Source organism: Lipophrys pholis (genome assembly GCF_963383615.2).
Source record: "Lipophrys pholis genome assembly, chromosome: 5".
NCBI lineage: Eukaryota > Metazoa > Chordata > Actinopteri > Blenniiformes > Blenniidae > Lipophrys > Lipophrys pholis.
The window spans coordinates 28,213,010-28,237,548 of record NC_137628.1 but is presented as its reverse complement, the minus strand read 5'-3'; the positions used below and the strand labels follow the sequence as shown (position 1 = coordinate 28,237,548).

Genomic DNA, 24,539 nt, shown 5'->3' with positions numbered 1-24,539 from the left:
CCACTAAACTCTTGTTTACTGGAGGAACGTCAAGTTAAAGAAATGCAGTGCCTCTGATTCACCCAGGACTCTGAATAATTAACTGCAATGGAGAGACGAAGTAACTAATTAATATCAAACGCTCACTTTCAGTGCACACACACACACACACACACACACACACACACACACACACACAAACACACAAACACACCAAACATTGTGTGAGTGGAGGACAAAATGTCCTGCACCTCTGTGTGTCTAAACCTTCCCAATGCTTCAGGGTCCACTGGGAGTTTTCTGTTCGCTGCTTTTTGCTCTCATCTCCTTTGTAGGATACCGCAGGAGGCTGGTTTTGGTTTATCTGATGTGTGTGAGTGTGTGTGTGTGTGTGTGTGTGTGAGAGAGAGAGAGGCTCAGATCGGTGGAGGCGGAGGGATGTCGTACTTACAGTCTCTCCATTTTAGGATCAGGACAGGAAGTGGGCTCAACAGAGGAAACATGACCTCCTCCCCCCTTCTCCTCCCCTCCCTCTATCCTCTTACTTTTTCTTGTATTCCCTCTTCCTCCCTTTGTCCCCCCCCCCCCCCCCCCCGTCACACACACACCCATTCACAAGGTCACTTCTTCTCTGTGAGATCTCCTCGGCTGTCACACCAGTTTCTTTGCAGACCTCCAGTCGTATTCAGGCTCGCTCCTCGTGTAAATAAATCATCTATGTTAATCACAGATTTCTAAATCAACAGTAAAACTTTGCTCTGCAGCCCCCCCCCCCCCCCCCCCGAGACCGGCTGTCTGTTATGAAGCAGAGCTCCTCTGATTAAAAGCCAAAGCAAAGGTCAGACTCTGCTGGGTAACTGAGATATCGCCCGGCTTCAGCTTCACTCTCATGCCCAGCGGTCTGATAGCTCGAGCTGATGGGCTTCATATTTCGAGGAATGGGTGGGGGTGGAGGTGGGGGTGGGGGTGGGGTGTTAGCTCATGGTTAGCCTCCGCTGTGCATCAGTATGACACCGCTTATCGGGAGCTTCAACTCTCCACTTTCTGGCTTTGCGAGAGCTCCTCGTGTTCATAAATACTGATCGCACTGCTCCAGGACACAAGAAAAACATGTTTGAATTTATTTTTCTAAACCCCCACCCCCACCCCCACCCTTTTCCTTCGCTAATCTTTCTAGCCCTCTTCACTCTCGGCTCGGAGGCTGCTGACCTCTTGCTTCGCCGCATACACACTCAGACACACACTGAGAAAATAAAGAAACAGCATGTCAGCAAACGGCAGTGTATTTCACCACAGAGCACAGAGCCAAGGCACCGGGAAACAACAACAAAAAACAAAAAGCAGAAGACCTCCCTCTTTTTCATCCCCGGCCTCCGTCCTGCTCGCCTTTCAAAGTCTGTTTCCTTTCTTTTGCCTTCTTCTTCTTCTTTTTTCTTTTCTTCCCCAGACGCTTTCCTCTCGGGTCATTTTCTCTCACACACACATCCAGTGCAACGACGAACACAGTTACATTAAAAAACAAAAACAACAACAACACTTCATGTGAGTGGAAAACGTCGGTTAGTCAACGACAAATGTTACAGTAACGGTTACAGTGATCCTGTTGGACAGAGTGGTGTTTGTATTGTACGGCGTACACAGTGTCAATTACTTACAGTTTCATATGTACAAGAAGCATGAGTACGCACAAGCAACACGTACAAATTACAGTTTAACATGACATCATGGCGCGTCTGAACGTTGGTGGTTTGCCTGGAGGGTCAGGGTGGGAGGAGCAGCTCAGCTGAGTCCCGCCGCCGCCTCCACGTACCGAAATGCAGCCAAATCAGCACTTTAATGTCACGCCACTGCTGCCGAGATCAGGTGGACTCAGCGCCGGGTCGCAGGGATCCATCAGGGATCCATCAGGGACAGAACCTCTCCGCTCCACAGTTTTCATTACCAATCAGTGCACAACTTCCACTCCAGCCGCAGCCCCGCTGCTACCGGTCAGCTCACTGAGGGCTTGTTTTGTCTTCTAACGTGGATCCTCCTCCTCCTCGGCCTTTAGCTCTAACGCAGCATTACAATCGTGATGATGTAATTTGATGTAAGCCGAGAGCCACGACACTGAACCAAAGGCTAGCAGAGTAAATCTAAGACCTGAAAGACACTGAAACTCTTTATTCTGCATCCTTGGTCAATAATCTGTAATCCATCAGTATGAGAAAGCCCATCGTTCGGCACGTGGGTCTTTTGTGTTGACCTCAAGAAAGAAGTGACTTCCTGGAGCAGCCAAGAGAGGAGCGAGCAAAGCTCATTAGCTGAATTATCTTTTGACAAGTGTGTAATCGACACTGAGGAGAAAATCATGGTCCCAATCATGATCACAGAATAAATTAATTTAGGATCAAATAGAGTAGTCATTCATGAGGAATTAGGATTCCGCCGCAGTGGTGTCGGAACGTTATCGTTAAACGACAAACGTCTGGATACTTCGAGGAAGTAATTTACAGAGAAGTGACAGAGTATGTCAACAAAACCTCTCGGAGATGTTGTGGAATTCTGCGGGTCGCCTTGTTAGTGTCCCCCCCCCCCCCACCGTCCCCCTTGCCCCCCCCCCCCCCCCCCCCCCGCTGCAGGAGTCTCAAACGGCTGAAACACCATGAAAAGGTCATTTCTAGTTTGCCGCTGTTCCCTTCTGGTTCACATGGCGAGAAGGGACAGGCAGGAGTAACGTTACTTCCTGGAACCTTGTGAGTGTGTACGCCCGGGGCGGTACGCCGCCAGGCTGCTGGGACGAAGGGGAAAAGGCAAAGGGACACGGATGAAGCAGAATTACTGCAAAACCCAGGAGCGGAGTGTTTCTTCAAACCACGATGGGCCGATAATTTGAGCGTCTACAGTTTCTGCTGGGGAGGGAGGAGACGAACAATCTGTCTATTGTACGGGGGGGAGGAAGAGGAGGATGAGAAGAGTGAGACTTGTTATCTGCAGCTGTTGGTCTCTCGTACGACGGCAGGACCAAGGGAAGGAGGAGAAGCAGAGTGAAGAGGGCCTCGGCTCTGTCCTCCGATAAAAGTTCATTGACAGGAACACTTGTGCAACCTTATCACATAACGGAGCATGTGACCGGTACGAGCCCAGAACCCTCTCCCGCCATCACGTGTACTTAAGACAGGGCAATCTGCAAATCCAACCCCCCCCCCCCCCCTTTCTTTCTTCCCTTTCTCTGCACTCCTTCCCTCCTTCCCTCCCAGTCAGACATGGTTTAGTGACAAACTTGTCATGAGTCTTATATACATACGGGAAAGAAAAACAAAAAAAACCACTTTCAGTGCTCGTGTCCTGTAGTTGGTGCTTTCCTCTTGTTATATACATTTCGGAGCTTGTGTGGGACTTTAAATGTTGTTCCACGCTACCGTCACTGCCTCCAGGGCTCCACAGGTCCGTCCCAGAGCGGCAGCAGACGTCCTCCACGTCCTGCCAGCCCGGGATCACGGCTGCTTTCACAGTTACGGCCGCCAGGGTCACTGCAGCATGATGTCTTTGAGGTTCTCCTGCAGGATGGTGTCCTTGACGGCGTGGAAGACGAAGCGGATGTTTTCCGTGTCCACCGCCGTGGTGAAGTGGTGGAAGAGCGGCTTCCCCCGGTTTCTTCGCTTTCGGCTGAACGACTGCACCAGGAACGCCTGGAGGAGACGGAGGAGACGGAGGACGGACGGTCAGTTTGCAAAGCTGCAGCACTTCAAGCACTTCACAGATAAGATGGCGTCGCAGTTTGGAAACTGGATTCCCATCCTGGGTTTTGTTGTTGCTCCGCCCTCCATCAGTCTCACCTGATTGTGGTCAGCTGTGCCCCCCCGTCTCCACGTGACCCCGATGATTCATATTTCTTTAGTTTCCTCACTGGACTTTGCTTCCGCCGTTTTTGTGAAACTTCTGGTTTCAGATTTACCGTCTTCACTGGGATCATAGATCAGAACGCAGCTGGTCCAGTGAAAAACACTTTTGAAATCATTTTATTTGCAACTTTTTTTTTTAAAGTTGTTTTCAACTTTTTCTACCGTCGGCAGTTGTGACTCATCATCAGCTGCTTTTCAAACTAAAAGCTCCGTTCAAACATCCTTACCTCACTCGTCCTATTGTAACTATTAAATATTACTCAAAGTTTTAAAGCCAGACCACAATAACTATTTTAACGATTTACCACTATTGTCTGTTTGTCCAGGAAAAAGATTTTTGGGAAACAAACGTTAAAGTTCAGCTCAGTCTGCTACGGCTAATAGTCCATGTTAATAGTGTTTAGTTTGTCTTTCTGTTTTTGCATAAAATACCAAGAAAACAGTGAAATCAGGAACACCACTATTTCTCTGCTGGATAGAAACAACTGTTTTTCTTCCTGATTTGGTGAGTTGGCTTGAGCTGCACTGAAAATCCCTTTTGAATTGTACCAAGAAGATAAGATAAGAGACTAAGATAAGCTGCTGAGGCCCCGTTTACACTACGTTTTCAGGTGAAAATGGAAAACTTGGTTTCATTTCCGGTGTCTGTTTACACGACAGCGGCGTTCGGAGAGACAGAGAATGCATACTTTTGAAAACAGCTCCCAAGTTGGAACTTCTCAGAAATGCTCTGACTCCGTCTCTCTGTAAAAGGCTGTGGGCGTGTAAACGCACATGGTTTTTCAAAATGTAAACGTACAACTTTTCTGAAACAAAAACGTTAAAATGATGCCTTTTCACTTGAAATGACCAAACCCTGAAAACACATTGCAGCAAAGAGTGACTCACCGCACCACCTTGTGGTAGAAGATTATATGACAAGAAACTATGTTTGGTAACGACAGTCAGTAACTCTGCAGAGCGACACACAAATGTCTTCATACAATATCATGACTGTTGTTTTCCTTCAACATGAGTAGAATCAACGTAAATGACAACAGACGTAACCCTGGTGGCCCCGTGGTGAAAGGTGTGTGTACCTGTACGTCCTCCAGCCTGCGCGGATCGCCTCTGAACTCGGGGAAGTTCTTTCGGATGTCCACAGTTCGAATCTTTTCCACCAGCAGGTCTGTTTTGTTGAGGAAGAGTATGATGGACACGTTGAGGAAGAGCTTGTTGTTCACGATCGTCTCGAAGATGTTCATACTTTCCACGAGACGGTTGGTCCTGCGGTCCTCCATCAGGACCTCGATACACACACACACACACACACACACACACACACACACACACACACACACACACACACACACACACACACACACACACACACACACACACACACACACACACACACACACACACACACACACACACACACACACACACACACACACACACATTATTATTTGTCTTTTTCCAGGTTTGATCCGACACTAAATTGAATATTCAGTCGTCATCATATGACCACTGATTCCAAGTGGAGCCACAACTGCGGGAACAATCAAGTTTCCTCAGCGACCACAAAGAAAGCTTTGTGTAAACCTCAAATGTTGTCTCTCTCTCTTGCTCTCTCTCTCTCTCGCTCTCTCTCTCTCTCTATGATGTTTCTCCTCTATTTTATAACTCCCAAAGTCAAGAGACTGCCTAAAAGACAAAAAACAAAACGGCTTTCCGCAGCAACAGCAGGACACGATCAGAAGCATGTGTGAGCTCGATTGTTTCCGTACCTGGTCGTACTCTGACGATGACACCATGAAGAGGATGGACGTGATTCCGTCGAAACACTGAAACCACTTCTGCCTCTGAGACCGCTGCCCGCCGACGTCCACCATCTTGAATGGGATCTTTTTGATGACAAAGTCGTGTTCGACGATCCCTTTAGTGGCCTTCCTCGCAAACAAAATGTCCTGCTTGCTTGGAATATAACTCTATAAAAAAACAAACATTTTTTCTTCTTCAAATAAATAAAACGGTGGCTGTGTAGTAAAAAGTGAGATTTAACTGGTAGAGTGTGTGACTCACCAGCTGTCCAATACGATCCAAGTTATCCAGGAAGTATTTGACTGACTCACTCTGCAAAGAAGAAAAAACCAAAACATGAACCTTCATATTACACACCAATTAAACTTTAAAGTGCCCAAAGAGAAATATTAAGGTTTCATTCCCTCATCTTTCAAATCGAATTTATTTTAATCTCTTAGACAGATGCTATTGTCCTAATAATGCATCAATCTATGTGATAAAGACGGGACACTCTGGAGACCGCCATTGCTGTTATTGTCCACCTACTGAGCATGTGCAGAAGAACTGTTTGCATTGTTTAACTGTTAGCTGCAAACCAGATCAGCCTTTAGCAGAGACGCTGCTGTCGTCGTGTCGCGAGACATTTCCTCCCCTGGCCCCTCCACTTTAGTTTGCAAACTAGATATATTCAAACCTAAAATTTTGACTGGTTTATTTGGTGTATCGCTCCAATGTATTAAAATAGAGCTACACTCGGTAGAGCGCAGACCTTCGCCAACACCACACTTGTTTGCGGAATCGAGTTAGCATCGGTAGCATGTTAGCCGTTAGCTCATATCGATGCTAACTCGCCTGTGAGGTAGCTACTGACCAGGGAGCGTCTCCATGGCAACGGACGCTGATCTCCTCTGATCTCTTTTGAAATCAGACTACGACTCCGTTTAGTAAAGAACAAAACGCTCTACTTGGTAGTGCGTCCATATGCGAGCGATAACTCTCTTGCCGGAAACACTAAGATTCCTGCTGATCCCGTATTTCAGATCGTTGGACTTCCCTGCTGTTTGAAGCGCCTCTTCAGCTCGCTTCATTCCTGCGAGGCACGAGAATCGATGAGCTAACTCTGGAAACCTGAGTTGTGTAATCCATTACAGCGAACATCGTGTTCACTCTTCTGTTGGCTCTCCGTCGTCCGCTGTCAAGGGGTAATGCGGTTTAAGTGCGAGCCGATCTCCGCCGCGATGGATTACCCGGCTCCCTTACAAGTTTTTTTAAGAGGCCGCTACTTGATTTTCATGCTGCTCTGAAATGAATGAGGGCCAGCAGGTGCCTGGAACAGTGCAGTGAAATTATTCAGGTTTCTGTATCGCCGCAGTGGGATCTGCAGATTATTTGTTCTATATGTCATCTACGGTCCGTGGGCCCAAAGTGGGATTTTACGTTGAAACAATTGAGCCCGAGAAGTTCAAACTGGAACCAGAACGATTCCCAACAATGGCTTAAAGTCGAGGCTCTGGCTGCCTCCGTCTTTCTCTGAAATACACTCGCGTTCAACAGGAAACAGCTGTGTGTGTGAAAACAGTGGAGAGAGACGCGGGGGGGGGGGGGGGTCAGACAGAACCCAGTTACAAAGCTGTTTTAGCACCCCCTCACACACACACACACACACACACACACACACACACACACACACACACACACACACACACACACACACACACACACACACACTATGTCTGCACGCTTCCTGGGGACAACATATTGACTCACATCCATTTCCTGCAGACGTCTAAACTCATCTGAAATTACCTGAAACTTAACCGAACTCCATTAATAGCCTGCTTAATAGGAGTCCAGGTGTGTGTGTGTGTGTGTGTGTGTGTGTGTGTGTGTGTGTGTGTGCGCGCGCGCACTCAAGTTCAGCTCCACACATTACATTGACCTGCATTCATTTTCTCCAGACCATGCAACGATTTTCCTAACCTACACTCTAAAAATGTAAAGATTTCCTCATTTTAGGATATATAATAAAGTAAAATAATAAGAATAATAAAAAAACCGTTTTCCTCCTGAACTCTGCAGAAGTTTTCACTTTGACTCAAACTCACCGATAACTACCAGTAAACTTTTCATCTCGTTCCCGACAACCAGGAAACGCGACCCCCTGTGTGAGCGAGCGGTGAACCCGCGACCCCGACGCTGACCTCCAGCGTCGCAGCAGCAGGAAACACAAAGCCTGCCACTCTGATTGGTTCAGCAGGCAGGGAGGACAGGAGGGGTTGGTCGGAGGGAAAGGCAGGCAGAGGGGAATTCCCAGAGATGAAGGGCTAAGCGTTTGCAAACAAAGACACACACGCACGCACGCACGCACGCACGCACGCACGCACACACACACACACACACACACACACACACACACACACACACACACACACACACACACACACACACACACACACACACACACACACACACACACACACACACACACACACACACACAGATCATTTCCACAGTTGCTTTAATGGCCATCAGCAGGAACGAGTGGGATCTGAACAGTATGATCATTCATCCAGCTGAAAACACCAAACTAAGCTCAATTTATGAGGCCGGGGGTAGAGTTTAGTACCTTCTAATGCATATCTGTAGGCGACACGTAGTAAAAGTACAACCCCGTGTGTCCGTGTGCATTTGTGTGTGTGCGATTGAGTAAGGCAGGAGGAATGTCTCCATTCATAGTGTGTATGGGCAGATTAGGGGCTTTATAACAGCAAAGACCAGAATAAGCTCACATTCTGCAGCGTGCGTGACTGTCTGTGTGTTTCTATGAGTATGTGTGTGTGTCTGTGTGTGTGTGTGTGTGCACAGATATATGTGTGTCACGAGTCCATTTCCCAACAAGCAAGTCTGAGAAAACTGAAAAGCATCTTCATCATTTATGTGTTTGAAATTCATTTACAGAGTCTTTAACATGCTCAGAAGCGCAATATAGAAAAGGATTTATTACTTTTTTTTACTAGACCGATACTCATGAATGACTTTGTGTTGAGAGATGGAGAGACTGTACAAATAAATACATTAATAAATTCAGTTTACAGTAAATTATCTCATTTAAGAGACATTTTTTTCAGGTCTCTGGCTTATTTCAATTATAAAAGACAGTTTTGTCGAACCCCCCCCCCCTTCCCAGTCCATCAGTTTCTGAGAGCAAACATGAATATGTAAAATCCATCCCTTCTTTATCTCTCCAGACATTTCTTAAGAAATATCGAAGTGCTCTGCTTGGCTCAATGATGCATGTCTCACCCTCTCCCAAAAAATTCAATTATCTTGATAAATGTCTTGATTTGACATCTACTCCTTCTCCCTCATTAAAATAAAATCATTCACACTTTATGAATTTGCAAATGTTTTTTTTTTCTTTTTTTTCTCATTTCAAAAGTAGAACTTTGGAATATGAAACGTTTCGAACCGCATAAATTTCCAGAATCAACTTTGGTATGAAATGACAAAAATATTCCTATTATGCTGTCAAATAAAGCACGTGCATCGTCCCGCCCCTGAACTCTATCATCCCCGCTGAGTTTTTAGAAACAAACCGAGGAACAAGAGCAGCAAAGTGTTTTTAAGGGGAAGAGGATTTTGAAGCTGTCAATCAATCACACAGCCCTCCTCGCTTCGTTCTGACAACTCCTGATGAGCTGGAGACGCAAAGAAATGTGGGGAAAATATGCAAATTAATGATTTTTTTTTAAAGAAATCCCACTGAATTGTTACTTTGCTGACGTTGGGGTTAATCATGTGGCGTGACAAAGTGCTGCGGCTGTGACCTGAGCCTATTGACCACATAAATATGGTGTCTGTTTCCAGTCCAGCAATTATTTCATCATCAGATGAGGACAAATGAAGACCAACCTGACTTTCTATATCAGAGGTGTTAAAGACATTTTAGTTCCGGAGCCACATTCAGCCCAATTTCCCCTTGAGCTGCGTTCAGAATCTGCTGCGTCTGTGTGAGCTGGACTGGCTCCGCCCACACATGCCCATCCTGGGAAGAGGAGAAAGCACTTCCTCTCATGGTGCCATGTGCCAGAGCAGAGCTGCCTAATTGTGGGAGGAGTCAAAGGGAGGGCCTACCTTGATTGGGATTGGCTAAACCCCCAATGACACTATATAGGGTTTGATTTCTGATTGGCTGGTTGGCGCAACACACTTTTTAAAACCTGAAACAAGCCAGGGGGAGAGAGGACAGACTGTCTTCACTTCTGGGACGTCAGTCCAGGTATGGGGACGATTAGTACTGCTGGAAAACCAGTAGAAAATAAATTTTACGTGATGAAAATGTCTATTTTTGCAAAAACCAATTACTATGGAAAACTACAACAGTCTTGACATAAAGTCACTTTTAATGAAACTTTGTGGAGAAATAAATACAGTAAAATGTGAAATAAAACTCCTATAGCTGTTGCATTATGGGTGTTTTTACAAACGCACTCTGATCGCATGGTTTTGAGGCCAATTAGCATTTTCGCGATGAGGTAGCTAGCTTCCATGGCAGCATCACTGATATCGCAGCTCGGGTGTTGTGTGTATTGCTCCTAAGAAATTAGTAAAATAAATAAAAAAAATTTATTCTATGAAATGTTTACAATTTGCTTGGCAGTTTGGTGGCCGGGTTGGAGCCTCTTGCAGGCCGGTTTTGGTCCACGGGCCTTATGTTTGACCCCCTTCCTAAATAGCAACAGCCAACATGTACTGTACACACACACAGACGTACTGCAACTACCACACGTCCTATATTTCTATAGTCAATCTGTGTCTTTGGTCTCAGGACTGTCCTCACAAACAGTGCAATACTTTCTTTGGATTTTAAAGTATTTGCTGAGTTGTCATCGAGTCTAAACAAACAAAGTTCTGTTTAGAACAAACCTCGATTACCACCAGGCTTCCCCGGCAGAAGTAAAGTAAATAGGACAATTATTCCCCGAAGTGTCTTCTCATCACAGTGTCAGAAGTACTTCATCCGTCCCCAAGTGAACCCTGATGATGGTTGGAACAACAGATAAGCGAGTGTCAGGATTGGCCTGATTACCTGTCTCCTCCCTAATGTGTTTCTCCTGTGTCCTCCTCGTCCTGAGTGTAGATAAACTCACTTCCCTCATGGTCTTGTTGACAGATTGTCTTTATAATCCAACCAGTGTTTCTTGTAGGGATTGCTAATGTACCAACCGTGTTTGTTTCAGTGAACTGTTGTTTGAATACCTTTACTTGATTTGTTTGCTGTCTTGGGTTTGTTTGTTGTTGTTTTTTAATCTGGATGCTTATTTTGTTGTGTTCTTTTGTCAAAATGCAGAAAATGTAAACATAAAAACACTTAAAAAAAAAACTAAAAACTTTCTTAGTCCTTCAACCAAAAAAAGACAAACAAAAGGACAAAGCGTGCAGATATTTGTCCTGTGAGTTCTGCACTCATGAGGTTGCTGCACACACGTACTCATTTCTAACGATCAAGTGTTAATCTCTATGAGACAGACGACAAACGTTTGACTCATCACTTGTTGATGATGAAAACAAGTCCCTTTTAAGGAGTATTGAGCACAGATATTTGTGAAGCGACGTAAAAAGTCACAAGACAAATGTTGCATAATGTGCAAATACCCGGAAAATCCACTGAAAAACGAGGGACCGTAAAGGGATACCACAAACAAATAACATAAATCAAGACCATAATCATGTCAAAGTCAAATTACACAGAAGGACCTTGGCTGTGATAATATTTATCCTTTCTGTTCAGACTCTAAATACAAATCTAACACAAGCTGAATCATCCAACGTTAAAATGTGTATTTTGTTATTCAACTTGGACACGATTTGAACTGGCGCTGTGCTACTTTATGCCACATGCAAAAACTATACAACAGATTAAAGCAGAAACCCCACTGATTATGATACGATACGTTTATCATTATCAAAGTAACTTCAGTACTATGCAGATGGATATGTGTACTGTAAATGAAGTTGCCGATGGAGCAACAGTTAAAATCATGAAACGGACCTCGCCGACAGCAGCAGCAGCAGAGACTGCCAGATTGCAGGCAACCATAAACTGTGTGTGTGTGTGTGTGTGTGTGTGTGTGTGTGTGTGTGTGTGTGTGTGTGTGTGTGTGTGTGTGTGTGTGTGTGTGCAGTGGCGCATGTGTTTCAGCATTTATAGCCCCTTTACTGCTTTGTGGGGCTTCAACGTTTCCCTGCGCCTCCTTGGTTCAGAGACGTCGGCGCCGCTGAAGACGACGGCCATCACAGCGTGATCTACACCCTTGTTTTCGTTGGGCGAAGGAGGTTTGGGTGTTTATGTCCTGGATCAAACTGCGTGTTATCTGGGTGTGGTGGGAACGCAGCAAACCCTGCAAGTAAACAAAAAGCCCTCCATGCGCTAGCTTTTGGTTTGTTTTCCCCCCCCCCCTCACTATCTTCACTCCTCCTTCGCTCCGAGCCACCCCCTACCCCCTACCCCCCTACCCACCATCCCCCGCCCCTTGTTCATCTCCACTTTCTGGATTCCCGTCTTCTCCTCTCCCTCTCTCCCCCTCCATGTCCGCCTGTGGCCCAGCTCCAGCTGTGCCTGGGAAAAGCTGACTGTGGTATCCCAGGAAAACCTCTCGGAGAGCGGAGGGAAAAGCTGGAGGTGGAGAGTATCTAACTCAGCACATTTACTCCGCAGAAGACATTTTAGTTTTTCTCTCTCTGTGAGAGGACAGGGCTGCTGTTGCTCCATATTGTAATCATTGCCAAGAGACAAATCCACCAGGAGCGACGACTTTTACCTCAGCTCAGCTTTTTCATCTGGATCGTGACACTTTCCTCCGAGCAAACGCAATCCTACCGAAGAGTCATTGAAAAGAGGTCACAGATACAATACAAAGCTTTATTTAGAAAAGTCTGGGAAATAATGTAAAAAGCCCAGGACTGTGGATTCGTAAAGATTTTATGCATCATAGGACGGAAACTCCGATTATTGACTGATATACTAACAAACTAAACCAATCACGCAGCAACAATAACATTAATATTCATAAACTCGCTCCTTAGTTTAGTGGAATGTGATAAACAGAGAGGTTCATTTTATACAATATAAAGTAAATTAGTGACACAATCATTGTTAATAAAGGCACAACGTCTGAAAACAGAAAACTGTTGTTGCATTTTGAGAGTCGACACTCGGAGCCACTGAAAACTGAACTTTTTAAAAACATTCCCAAGGTGGAAATTTGTCAGAAATGAGTTTCACAGAAAACATCAGAGTCTCTCTTTGTCCTCATGTTAACTTCGGTTTTAACCAAAGCTGCTTTCTTAACCGTTCCTATTAACTGAGCGCCTCATTAATCCTGAACTGACTCGGTAACATGAACGCGGATAAGATTATGATCGCCTGGTTTCCACAGAAGCAGTTCCATATTAATGGTTCTAGTAATTTAGTGCATCTTCCTCCTGCTGACTCATGTAACTTCAGCTGACCTTCACGAGGACGGGGGAATGAACCAACAAGCACACAAACTCAGACGGCGGCAGTTTAGTCCAGATTGGAAAAGCCTCGGTCCACAGCCGAGGTTATCAGGCGGTCCCGGTGGACTGTTAGACTGAGGTGCAGGAAGACGTGGAGACAAGATAATACATGGGGTGAAAAGTGCACCACAGCGGTCCAGAAAACTAGAGGCGCTTAGTTTTCAGTTTGGTCTGCTGTTTTTGGCCTCTTTTTCCACACACAGTCAGCAGCAACGGCGGCTTAAGACGCACAATTCATGGAAGCAATTATGGTGATTTCAAACCAGAAGCTCCTGACTGCAGCAGCTGGTATCAGGGCTCACGCTCGAGGATACAACTCAATGATCCATTGTAAAGTCACAGCCAAAAATATGATTCGAAATTACGAAGAGAAGAGAGGCTTTGTATAAAAATGAAGAATTTACTTAATACAGAATCCCTGTTGGTGCAGCCATAGTGAGACTGCAATGTGGTGGTCTAAACGATGATAATACCTCAAATATTTCAACGCAATTGTGCTTTTTGTTTGTATTTTTTTTCACCTACAATGAGTACAGTTCTGTGACAGATCGTCCCGAACAAGCAGGCCTCAAATCACAGACAACAGCTCTTTAATCCACTGCTAGTTTAATTCTCTTTATGAGATTTGCTGACAAGCGAGAAAAACACAATAAAGTGAGTCTTCTCAAAGTGAAACGTGTCGGGCTCAGGAGTTTGTGGAGAATATAAGAAAGTTTACAACATATAAACAAACAACTGATCCCTGTGATTTAAACATCCGTCTGTGGAGATCAGCGGATGCTTGGGGGGGGTTTGCTCCTACATACATCTCAGACTCAGCATGGATTGATACGTCTGATAGGACGGAGGCAGGTGACAGGCGTCACAAACACTTCTAAATACGTCGCCTTTCCATGTGGATAGGCCTTCGAGGCAGCAGGACCTGCGCGGCTGCGACACACTAAATTTATCACGTAGCGACTCCAGATAAGACGAAGCCGACTGACCCTGCGCTGCAAGTCTCACGCAACACAGCATGTCAAGTGAGAGGGAGGCGGAAGTGGCTTCTTCTCTGACTCCAGATTGCTTTGTCACTGATAAATGTCCAACAGGGCAAAAGGTCAGAACTCGCAGCCCCCCCCCCCCCCCCCCCCCCCCCCCAAGCGGACAGCGAAGCGACTGATTCCTTCAGAATAAAACTAGCTGCCACATCCAATCCAGAGTGCACCGACAGAGAGACCAGCCGCTGACGCCCGAGCCGTGACACATTGGCTCTGTTGACAGTGTGGCTGCTGATCTCTCAGGCCTCTGAGCAAAGACAGTCAGTGTCTTTAGTGACTCCCTGCAAATTCATAGACACTTGTTGAACTCTAGTAAGTGGAGGCTTCAAGGGAGGCTGGGCTAGTTTGGTTCTTGGGTTGGAAAAGATGGGGCAGGAGGAGATCTGCCTTCTGCTCTATCACCCCCCCCAAACGTGCTTAAAACTACTTCACAGGAGCCACAAACCAGACAAATTACATTAAATTAATTTCTTTAAAAGTACAGCAAACTTATCACTTCTCAACCAAGTAGGAAATATTGGTTAGAAGTCAGAAATCTAGTGTTTTCTAAAATAAAAGTTACCATCTTCATTGACATGCAACGGCTAGAAGCGTTCACTTGAAAATGATCAATGTGTGTCTTTAACATTCTCCACATTCCATTTTTTTTGCATTATTTACTGTTATTTAAAAGTCTTACACATGTTAAAATACAGCAAACAACTGACTTGTATGACTCTGGTGTTGAGTTTGCATGTTCTTCCTGTGTGTGATACACTCCGGCCGGCGTGACCTCAGTCTGAATGAAACAGGTGTGGAGAAATAACGTATAAATGCATTGATCGCTATGGGTTTTCCCTCTTATGCCGCAACAGTCAAAAACCTAATCCTCGGCTTTGGTTCAGGCTCACTCCTTGACGAGGAAAAAGGCCACGAGAGGTCACTGACCTGATGCTCAAACTTTCATGCATCACAGAAAGAACAACCGAGGAGTAACCTGTGACCTGGGACCCGGCAGCTTTCTCCTCACGTCAGTATGAAAACGGATTTGTTTGGTTCCCTCACAAGAGTGTGTGGTTAAAAGCAGCAGTTTGACCTTTCCTTCCTGGAAACAACATGCACTGAGGACACAGTTACCCAGCGTTCGCTTTTGGACGGACGCACAAGAAAATCCTATTTGATAAAACTCTCTGCTCAAAATTCTGTGTATGTTTCCAGTCCTGGTAGTTCGGCAGATCTCTGCTTGGTTTTTTTCACCGACTTCATGATCAGCAGCGAGGCTCCAGACGTCTGGGTAGGGAACCGGCTGCCCTGTGAAGCCGAGTTTAGCTGTCAGCCGAGAGAGGAGCCCCACTGGAGCGCTTAGTGCTGCGCCGGCTGAAGTCGGTGGAAGTATTTATTGTTTTTCTGTTACTGTTTTCATCTTCTATTTTTTTTTTTGGGGGGGGGGGGGGGCTTTGGAGACTTTCCAAAAGTGTAATTGTTTTTCTCTTGACTGGAAAATGGAGTCGCTGGAGTGGAGCCCTGCCGAGTTTCATCTGCCACGTTACGAGGACCGAACACAATCAAAAGCAGCTCGTAGACGACAGCGTGATTCTTTTTCTCTTTAACCCTAATATATTAAACACACCAGTGGGTAGCACACACCAGTGGCGGCTCTCACTCTTCTCATTGTACAAATAGTCGCTGTGAATAGATGGAATATCGAGTAATATTTCACAGGAATTACAGACAGGTATTTTGAAATCAGAGAGTGATAAATTGTCACACTTAATTCCAAACCATCCAAATCACAATCTCGGTTTTTCTCATGCTCGTGTCAGTAAACCATAGATAAAGTAAAAGAGGGAGTGCAGCTCTTTTCAGATCTGTAGAATTTAACAATGGTGTGTCAGAGGGCCCTAGAATATTGATTCATCTATTTAAAATTATTTTTGTTTTCCATTTTAAACCCCCGATTATGAAGACGAAATAAATATCAGTAGAAATCTTACAGGCCAGCTTGTGGAATACAACAATCCACTTTCGAGGGGTTTCAAAAAAATATATAGATTTTTTTTTTTTTACTAGTGACAGTGTTTACAAGTGCCACGACAGCACTGTGCAACCCACATCAAAATTAATAAGCACAAGTTGTAAAAGTCGATAAAAGGGGCAACATTTACTCTGGCGTGCAGTGAAACCCTGGATGAAAAGCCTTGATAACTTTCAAGTAGCTCCTTGTAAAATGTGGCAAAAAGGCTCATTACATAAAAGGTTGGTGCTTTAATAAATACTTGAGTAGCACACAGAAAGATGTGTCTGGGCTCTGTACAGTAGCATGAAGGTTAAACTGCCACAAAGCGCTTTGAACTGCTTTCCAGCCATCTATTTATTTATTCCGTTGCCCTTTTATCTATTGATTCTTAACTTGGGGCCACACCAGCCGCTTCTGCCTGGTACAAATAAATATTGTAAAGTCGCTGGGAGGTTCTAAATCAACTACTTATTTGTGGAGTAAATAGTGACACAAGGAGGAGTTGAGCATGTGCTGTTTCTTTGGGCAAAGTGCCGTGAAAGACCTATTATCACATGCTGCGACTGAGAGGACAACATTTGAGGCAATGCAAACCTTATTAAAGCTTCTCAATTAGAAATAAAAATTACAAATTGATAGACCTTTAATCTGCGATCACTCTAGTTTCACGTGGGATGGTTTCTAAAGCGACGCCTTCCTTTCATGTAACTGATAGTGTCAAAGGACTTCTGGTTTAAAGTCACTTGGTGCCCCAGGAGGTCGTGATGAGGGTTCATAGAGCTACAGGGCTGCGTCAAATGAAAAAAAGGCTGGAAACCATGTCTTTAATCCACTCACCAGCTGGAACTCGGAGCGTCGCGCGTACGCCTCCTGTATGCCGGCGTCTGCCCACAGCGTGCTCAGCGCCATCTCGTACAGCTGGAACTCGCCGGGCTCCACCCCCGAGGCGCCAACGCGTCCCTCCCACGACATCACCAGCATGCCCTGCTTCTCGTTCTCGCAGCTCTGCCAGCCGATGCCCAGCTTGTCGCGGGCGTCCACCAGCACGCGCATGCCCTGCAGAGACACACACATGACACCAGGGGGCCGAGTGAGCCCGGCGACAGGAACAGCTGCTTTTCTTTACACATCTGCAATGATGTACAAGCACGTCCAGAAAACACGGATAAAAGGAAACAAAATAAAAGAGCTGGTGAAATCGTCAGCGGTGTGTCTGGCCTGTGCTGGTAGACATGGAGGAGCTTTAACACAGCAGCAGATGTGTCTCAGTCAGACGAGTGGCTGTTGGGTGCTTTTCTGGAGACTGATCTGCGTGGGAGGTCTCCTCCTTTACTGATCAATCTGAACAACACAAACACCTAAAGAGGCACTTAAAAAGTTCCCCCCCTCCTCAACATCGATTTTATTCCAACAGAACTCGCCAAGTCTTTAACCACTATTGTGGGTTTTTTTTGAGTCACAGAAATATCTTCTGATTATCCCAACTCTTACAGTTTCTCTTGACTTCCCACTCACACGTCCACACATACTTCACACAGTGCTTAACCAGCTGTGTGGAGGCCAACACAGACTTTTGTTTTTTTTTGTTCTTTCAATGTCTCAGATAGGGAACAAAGATAAGCCTGGAAGTCCTTACATACTGACGCGCCAGCAGGCCCCTCGGGCCCCGTTTACAACATTTCAAGTGAAAACACAACTTCTTTTTGTGTTTTTGGTTCAAAAAACTGTCGCATGTACACAGCAACGGCAGAAACGGCGACAGCATTTCACAACAATATGGTATAAATGGTAACAATGGCGAGTATACCAACGTTCATTATTATGGATTATTATTACAGGTGACTCAACTAAAACTATCACGTCCCAGGGGAATATGGAGTCATGCCACTCTGGCGGCCGCCATTGTTGTGATTGTCCATCTACTAGAGCATGTGCAGAAGAACTGTGTACTATGGCCATGGTGCATGCGCAGTAGTAGCATTCTACAAAAGCTGTGTTCACCCTCCCATTTCCAGAGAGACGGAGTCGGAGTGTTTTTTTGTTTTTTTAAAAGTTCCAACCTGGGAGCCATTTTCAAAAAGTTGCATTTTCAGTGGCTCAGAGCACCATTGTCGTAGAAATAAACAAAAACACAACAAACGTTCTGTGACAGACTGGCGACCTGTCCAGGGTGTACCCTGCCCTCGCCCACAGCAGGCTGGGATCGGCTCCAGCGCCCCGCGACCCTGAACTGGATCAGTGGGAAAGAGGATGGATGGATGGATGGATGGATGGATGGATGAACAATGACAGCTTTCCGTTTTCATTTGAAAACATTGTTTTACCATAGTATTTAGATTCTCAACTGATGAGTCGTGACCCAACGGTGGGTCGCAGGACAGTTTTCAGTGGATCCAGGCCTTTGCGTGGTAAAGAAAACAAAGTGAAAATGAGAATATTCGTCGACCATGAGTGGACAGCAGCCATTTCTCATTGTAGAAGCCTGAAAGGTTTTTTTTTAGACATGCTGATCAACTGTGCCAAAACGCTGGTACGACGCAGAATCGAACTCATGATTGTTATATTGAGGGTAATTGGGTAACAGAAGTGTCAGAATACTGCGACCACTGGTTATGACTGTGGTTAAGACCTTCTGCTCCCAGTGTGTGTAGTTAAAGTTTACTATGAATAGGATGGGTTGAATCCATTAAACAATATTCCCCCAAGGGGATCAATAAAGTTTTAAATAGGTTTTGCATGTTTGTGAGACCAGTATTTGAGCTAAGTGCTTTGTTTTGGAAAATCAGAGAATGGAAAAGGTTCCTCAGTCTCTCCGAGAGTCAGTCTGGGGGGGGGGCTTAGAACCACTTCCTTAGATCATGTTTCTTGTCCACGGAGAAAACAATACCACAAAATATTATTCCAAATTTCCACAGGAGCTCCAGACGAGCTCAAACCTCCCCGCTATTCCATGTTAAATCTCAAGCCCGACGATGTTCCGTCTCCTCTCATGTGGCCCTGCAACGCTTCAACAGATCTACATTCATTTACGTGCTCAACGCCGGAGATGAGGCGATTTCCTCGTGACGCTCGGGCTGCTTGTTCGGGCTGGACATTTGGTTGTGCAGCCACGCCGCCGCAGTGCGTTCACAGTATTTATAGGGCAAACAGATTTATTATTAGGAAAGATATAGAAGCCTCCTTTCTAACATTATGGGACCTTTAATAATTCATGCACTTATTTTATAGCCTTTTAAAGTTCAAAGTCTGCTCAATTATTAAAGCCTCTGAGCTCGATCGGCTTTAAAAAAAAAACCAACTTTTTTTTATTGATTGTTGCCGTGTTGAACTCAGCAGTGAACAAGTGTTTTTCGGGGTCGCGGCAGGTCGGAGGCAGTGCGTGTACCGGGGCGATGAGTGACTGTCGCTGACTCACAACCACCAAAAGTCTTTTGCAACGATCACGCTGAGTCATGTTTATTTGTACTGCTTAATCTCACATTCAATAGGCTTTACACACCCACAACATAAACAGCTCCTGACCCAGCTTCACAGAGACAAGGAAAATACTGTCAAAAGACCCCGACCGACTTCAGACAGCGAGATCCAGAGAGTGAATCCCCGTCCTGAGATGGACGGGAGCCCAAGCGGGGGTTGGGGGTGTAGGGCAGCTAATTCAAGGCATGATAAAGGGGCTTTGACGGAAGGATTCCTCACTAATGCAGCTTCAGCGTGAGCGTGTTTGCTTTGCTGTGTGAAGTATGTGTTGTGTTGGTCTTTGTGACTCGGTGCTCTGAAGTCTGATCCAATGTTTGTAAGTCCTTTAATCGTCAGACTTGAGGCTTTTGTTTTTTAGGAATGAGTGAGATGGATGACAAACCTAAACTGGCGAGGAGGTTTAGCCCCCCCCCCCCCGGACACAGAGACGTTAACATAATCCAACACGCATGCAGCTCCAGCTCTACATTGGCAGGAATATTGCGAACCGGGAGTCACGGCGAGCGGGCTCTGAGTCACATCCAGACGGCAATTTTTTTTTTGTTTCAGTCGCAGGGTGAACTTTATCAATTTACTAATCTGCAGCATTAGTGGCATAATCCTCAATATTCATGTCTGCTTCCCTTCCTGCACATCTACATGGCCGTCTGTTCTCCGGCTTTCTGAATCAATAAAAGAGGCTCAGTTCCTCTTCACATACCTTCTGCTTCGCCATAACAAGTTCACCAGGCCTGACCCCTTCCAGCCCAGATATGCTGCCTTCGTGTGCCCAAATTTGGAGTTTAATCCCAGACTATGCGTCTCCTTCTATTATGAGAGCGAGCTAATTTGTGAATGGAACATTCAGGTGATCCTGGTCGGTTTGAAATATTAACAAATAACATCGACTACAATATATTTAGCAGGCACTTAAGCGTCAGGCGGCCGTGACGGGGACTGTTTAAAAGAAAAAAGAAAAAAAAAGCATTCGTAAGAGTCCAGTTTGTTGTTATGAGTTTAAGAATTATGCCAATTAACAAGTGCTGCACAAATGGTTTTTCTTCTTGTGTTTTTGCTGTTTGAAGTCCTGTCTCAAAAGTCTTGTTGTAAATGCGACTATAATTGACTTTAATCCTGGTTTAACACTTGCGCTAAAATGCTTATAGGGGATTTCAAGGTGATTTGCGTGGAAAGTTCTGACTTCTCTTTCCCGTGACGACCAGCAGTGCTGAGACGTTGAAGGTTTTATCATCATCATCGTCGAGATGAGGGTCTGTTATGATTAAGAGGAAGTGGCAGCTCGCCCATTACAAACAAGCTTATTTATCGTTCGGTAACAAAGTTTACTCTCGCCCCAGCAACATGACTGTGAATGGGAAGAGGATCGGCTCCCGATCTTCATCATTTGTGTCTCACCACAAGAGGCTGGAAAACATGAAAACCTCCCGGAGGAGCCGATGACTCCTCGCAGTCACGATGTGGTCAGCAGCAGTATTACCAGTAGCTTTCAGCAGATGGTCGGGTCGGGCAGCGCTCCGTTTCATTCATCACCATATCTTTTACCACCACCACTGATCATTAAGTGGCCCTCTTCCTGTAGTCATGCTGCCAGTGTCTTCAACGGCAGAGACCTCCCAAAGCGATGTTCCCCCTCCAAAGAAAATCCCTGCGTCCCAGACTCAGCATGGCATCAACAGCAGCCACAAAAAACCACAACACACAAGTATCTAACCAGCGCGATTAATTCACATCTGACTGCAGCAAGGAAAAGTAAACGGTCGAATTTCACATAAACGCTTGTTCAAATACTTCAGAGAAGAAGATCAGGACTACGAGGGACAAAATAAACTCAATCTGGACAGATATACATGTATAATATTATTATTATATAGAATATTGTTATATACTAATGCAATCTTAAAAAAAAACCCTGAAACTTTCCTCACATTACATTTTTAACAAATTACATGGGTACAAGTCAAGAAATCCGTTTTGTTTCATTGGTCCTCAAAGGACCATCAAATAGCTCCGTGTCAACCGACCTCACTCCGAAAGCTGTATTTCACACTTTGAAGCGTGACAGACTTACATCAGCAGTTCCTATAGTCGCTTTAATACGCGGGCATTAAAAGGGTCGCCTCTGACAAAGACTGGTGGAGAATTATCTGTCGCTAGAAGTATAATAACTGAGATTCAGTAAGCAGGACCACACCTGAGCGTCTGACATTTATTTTTATAAGCCCTAATTGTGCCTGGCACCTGTCTGCTCTCTTCAAGCTTCATCCCTCCTTCCTCTCCTGCTTTGTTCTCTGTCATTAGGCTCCACATGAAGCAGATGGGGGGGGGGGGGTTCCTTTACACCTGGCAGGTGAGTCTGAGCCTCAATAACACGGCCAGCACAGGGTCGTCTGTCTGTCTCGTCTGAAGCGGATTGCAAATGAGAAGTTTGGGTGTGATGGGCACAAGAAGATAAACCTACTTTTGAAGTTTTTAGGAATTGTGTTGACGTAGTTCCATTATACCGTTCTTCTGCATTGCACTTACACATTTATCACAAACGCCAGCAACAGACCACGAGCACGGCGCTCCCCATTGTGAGCGAATGTCCTCTGAATACTGGAGGACGTTCATCACTCGCGGACGTCATCTGGGGACGTGTTTCACCACCTTCTGTCGTCTCACGGACTGGATTAATAAGAAACTGGGAGATCCATCATTAACCACTCCCGTTACATTAGTTGTTAATATTGTCAAGATGATGTATTGCCAGACGGGTCGAGCCACCACAGGTGTGTGTCATGTTCATATTTCTTATGATCCGTATTAAATGTGTGTCTGTAGGCAGGGCCCTGTTAAAGGAAACGACGGCCCACGGGCCCGCGGCCAGACACTGAGAATCATGACAGTACTTACAGTTTTTGTCTGGCCTATCAGTGCCGACACGCCAGGCATTGTGTGTGTTTTCCGGAGGTTAGACGTGGTAAAGGGTGGGTGTTTGGAGGGAGGAGGAGGAGGAGGAGGTGGGGGGGTGGATTGTGTTCGTGATCTGGCTCTAGACAGGACGGCCACTGTATGCTTGTGTTTGAGAGGGTCGGGTGGGGTGGGGGGTGGGGGGTGGGGGGGTACTGAATACTGTCTTGTCTGCTTCGGAGTGCAGAGGCTCTTATCACCCACGTCTGGGGCTGTGTGGCACTCAGGGCGGATGTGCTCATCCCTCAGGAATAGTCTGGTATTGTTAGCTGGTGAAGGAGGCCCAGCCATGGCAGCAAACAAAGGGACACACACACACACACACACACACACACACACACACACACACACACACACACACACACACACACACACACACACACACACACACACACACACACACACACACACACACACACACACACACACACACACACACCAAGATAAAAAAAATATGTACTATGTCAACAGAGCTCTCTGTGTGGGTTTGAGTGGCTGAGAGCTCCTCACTTTATTGACTGGACAACTATTTATTTTCTTCTCGGATCAATTATATGGTCAGTAAAAAAAAAAAGTGTGAGAAGAAAAGAAATCAAAGTAAGAAATGATAGTTTGACATTACCTCTGCTGACACCTGCCTGTCTGCTAAATCCCCTGAAATACACTTACCATGAGCAGAGAGACGCAGTTTGTTAGAGTGTTTATTTTAAGAGTTTAGTGTCATTAAAATATTCATTATTCACTCTTAACAACATGTTAAAGTGTTTAACCTCCAGCTTTAAGAGAAACACCTGAACAGAAAGTGTGTTTAGGCCCAGATCAGTTCACTCCTCTTACCTTCAATATATTCTCATAAATAGTGTCCCGGAAGTCCAGCAGCGCCTTCTGATCAAACTCCTGTCCGTTAATGATGCGCATCTGTTTGAGGAATGTGGACTTTCCGCTCTCCCCGGCCCCGAGCAGCAGGATCTTCACCAGCCGCCGCACGGCTCTCCTCTCCCGGGCCAGCATCGCGTCTATCTCCCGGCTCCTGCGCCGCGCCTCCCGCTCCTGCGCCGCGTCCCGCTCCCGGGCGCCCTCCTTGCTGCCGCCCGGCTCCCGGCTGGCCTCGGCCGGCAGCAGGCAGCGGCTCAGGGTGCGGACCACTCCCGACATGGCGAGTCGTGGGAAAAGTTCACCGACACTCCGGTGGGAAAACGTTCATTATAAGGGACCCGGGACTCGGTTACATCCACTTAACGAGCACTTTGTCCCGGCGGGAAGGAGGAAAAACAAACAAAAGTCTTAAACAAACTCTTCATTTAGTGAGTGGAACCGTTATCTACTCCAGAACGAGCCCATTAGGTTAAAACGCGCCATGAACAACAAAAAAAAAAAAAAAAAAAAAATCCCGAGGAAAGAGAAACCAAACAGGGAGAGTTCTAGAAAAAGTTGCGGGAAACTTTGAAGGTTGGAAGTTCCAAGTTTGGGGTTCAGTCCAGGAGTGGAGCCGTGAAGCTGCGGGGCTCCGGGTCCGAACTATCCACACAGCCGGCGGGAGGTGAACTTGAGCGGCTGCGGGGGCGAAGAGCGTCTGAGGCGGCGGTGGGTCGGTCCGGGGGGGGGGGGGGGGGGGGGGGGGGGGGGGGCTGAGAGGGGGGGAGGCAGGGGGCGCCGCTGGACCGCCAGGACTCACCGCCAGGGGGCACCAGCGAACACAATCAATCTCTATCAAGCTCTTCAATTATCCTGTTTATTTTTATAAACAAAAATATAATTGTATACATATTTTTAAAATGTATATTTTTTGTTGGAGGTTGCTGTGTTTGTTTGCTGGTGTGTATTAGTGATTGGTTGTGCGTAATAAAAAGAGGGGAATCGGGCTCACGT

General features: G+C 45.9%; 1 protein-coding gene across 1 annotated transcript; it reads right to left on the bottom strand.

Moving 5' to 3' along the window:
* Positions 1–1,247: 1,247 nt before the first annotated feature.
* Positions 1,248–24,270, bottom strand: gna12a (guanine nucleotide binding protein (G protein) alpha 12a). Its single transcript, XM_080462942.1, has 6 exons — positions 23,508–24,270; positions 17,082–17,300; positions 5,928–5,978; positions 5,633–5,833; positions 4,943–5,149; positions 1,248–3,650 (listed from the first exon to the last, which is right to left on the bottom strand). The coding sequence occupies exons 1-6, from the start codon at positions 23,823–23,825 to the stop codon at positions 3,489–3,491; spliced, it is 1,158 nt and encodes a 385-aa protein (XP_080319068.1). The 5' UTR covers positions 23,826–24,270; the 3' UTR covers positions 1,248–3,488.
* Positions 24,271–24,539: the final 269 nt, after the last annotated feature.

Excerpts from the sequence above, each read along its gene's own strand:
- gna12a (XM_080462942.1), bottom strand. The coding sequence starts at position 23,825 with ATGTCGGGAGTGGTCCGCACCCTGAGCCGCTGCCTGCTGCCGGCCGAG. Across the intron at positions 17,301-23,507 it reads TTTATGAGAATATATTGAAG|GGCATGCGCGTGCTGGTGGA; the intron begins GTAAGAGGAGTG and ends GTGTCTCTGCAG. Across the intron at positions 5,150-5,632 it reads CATCGTCAGAGTACGACCAG|GTCCTGATGGAGGACCGCAG; the intron begins GTACGGAAACAA and ends GTGTGTATCGAG.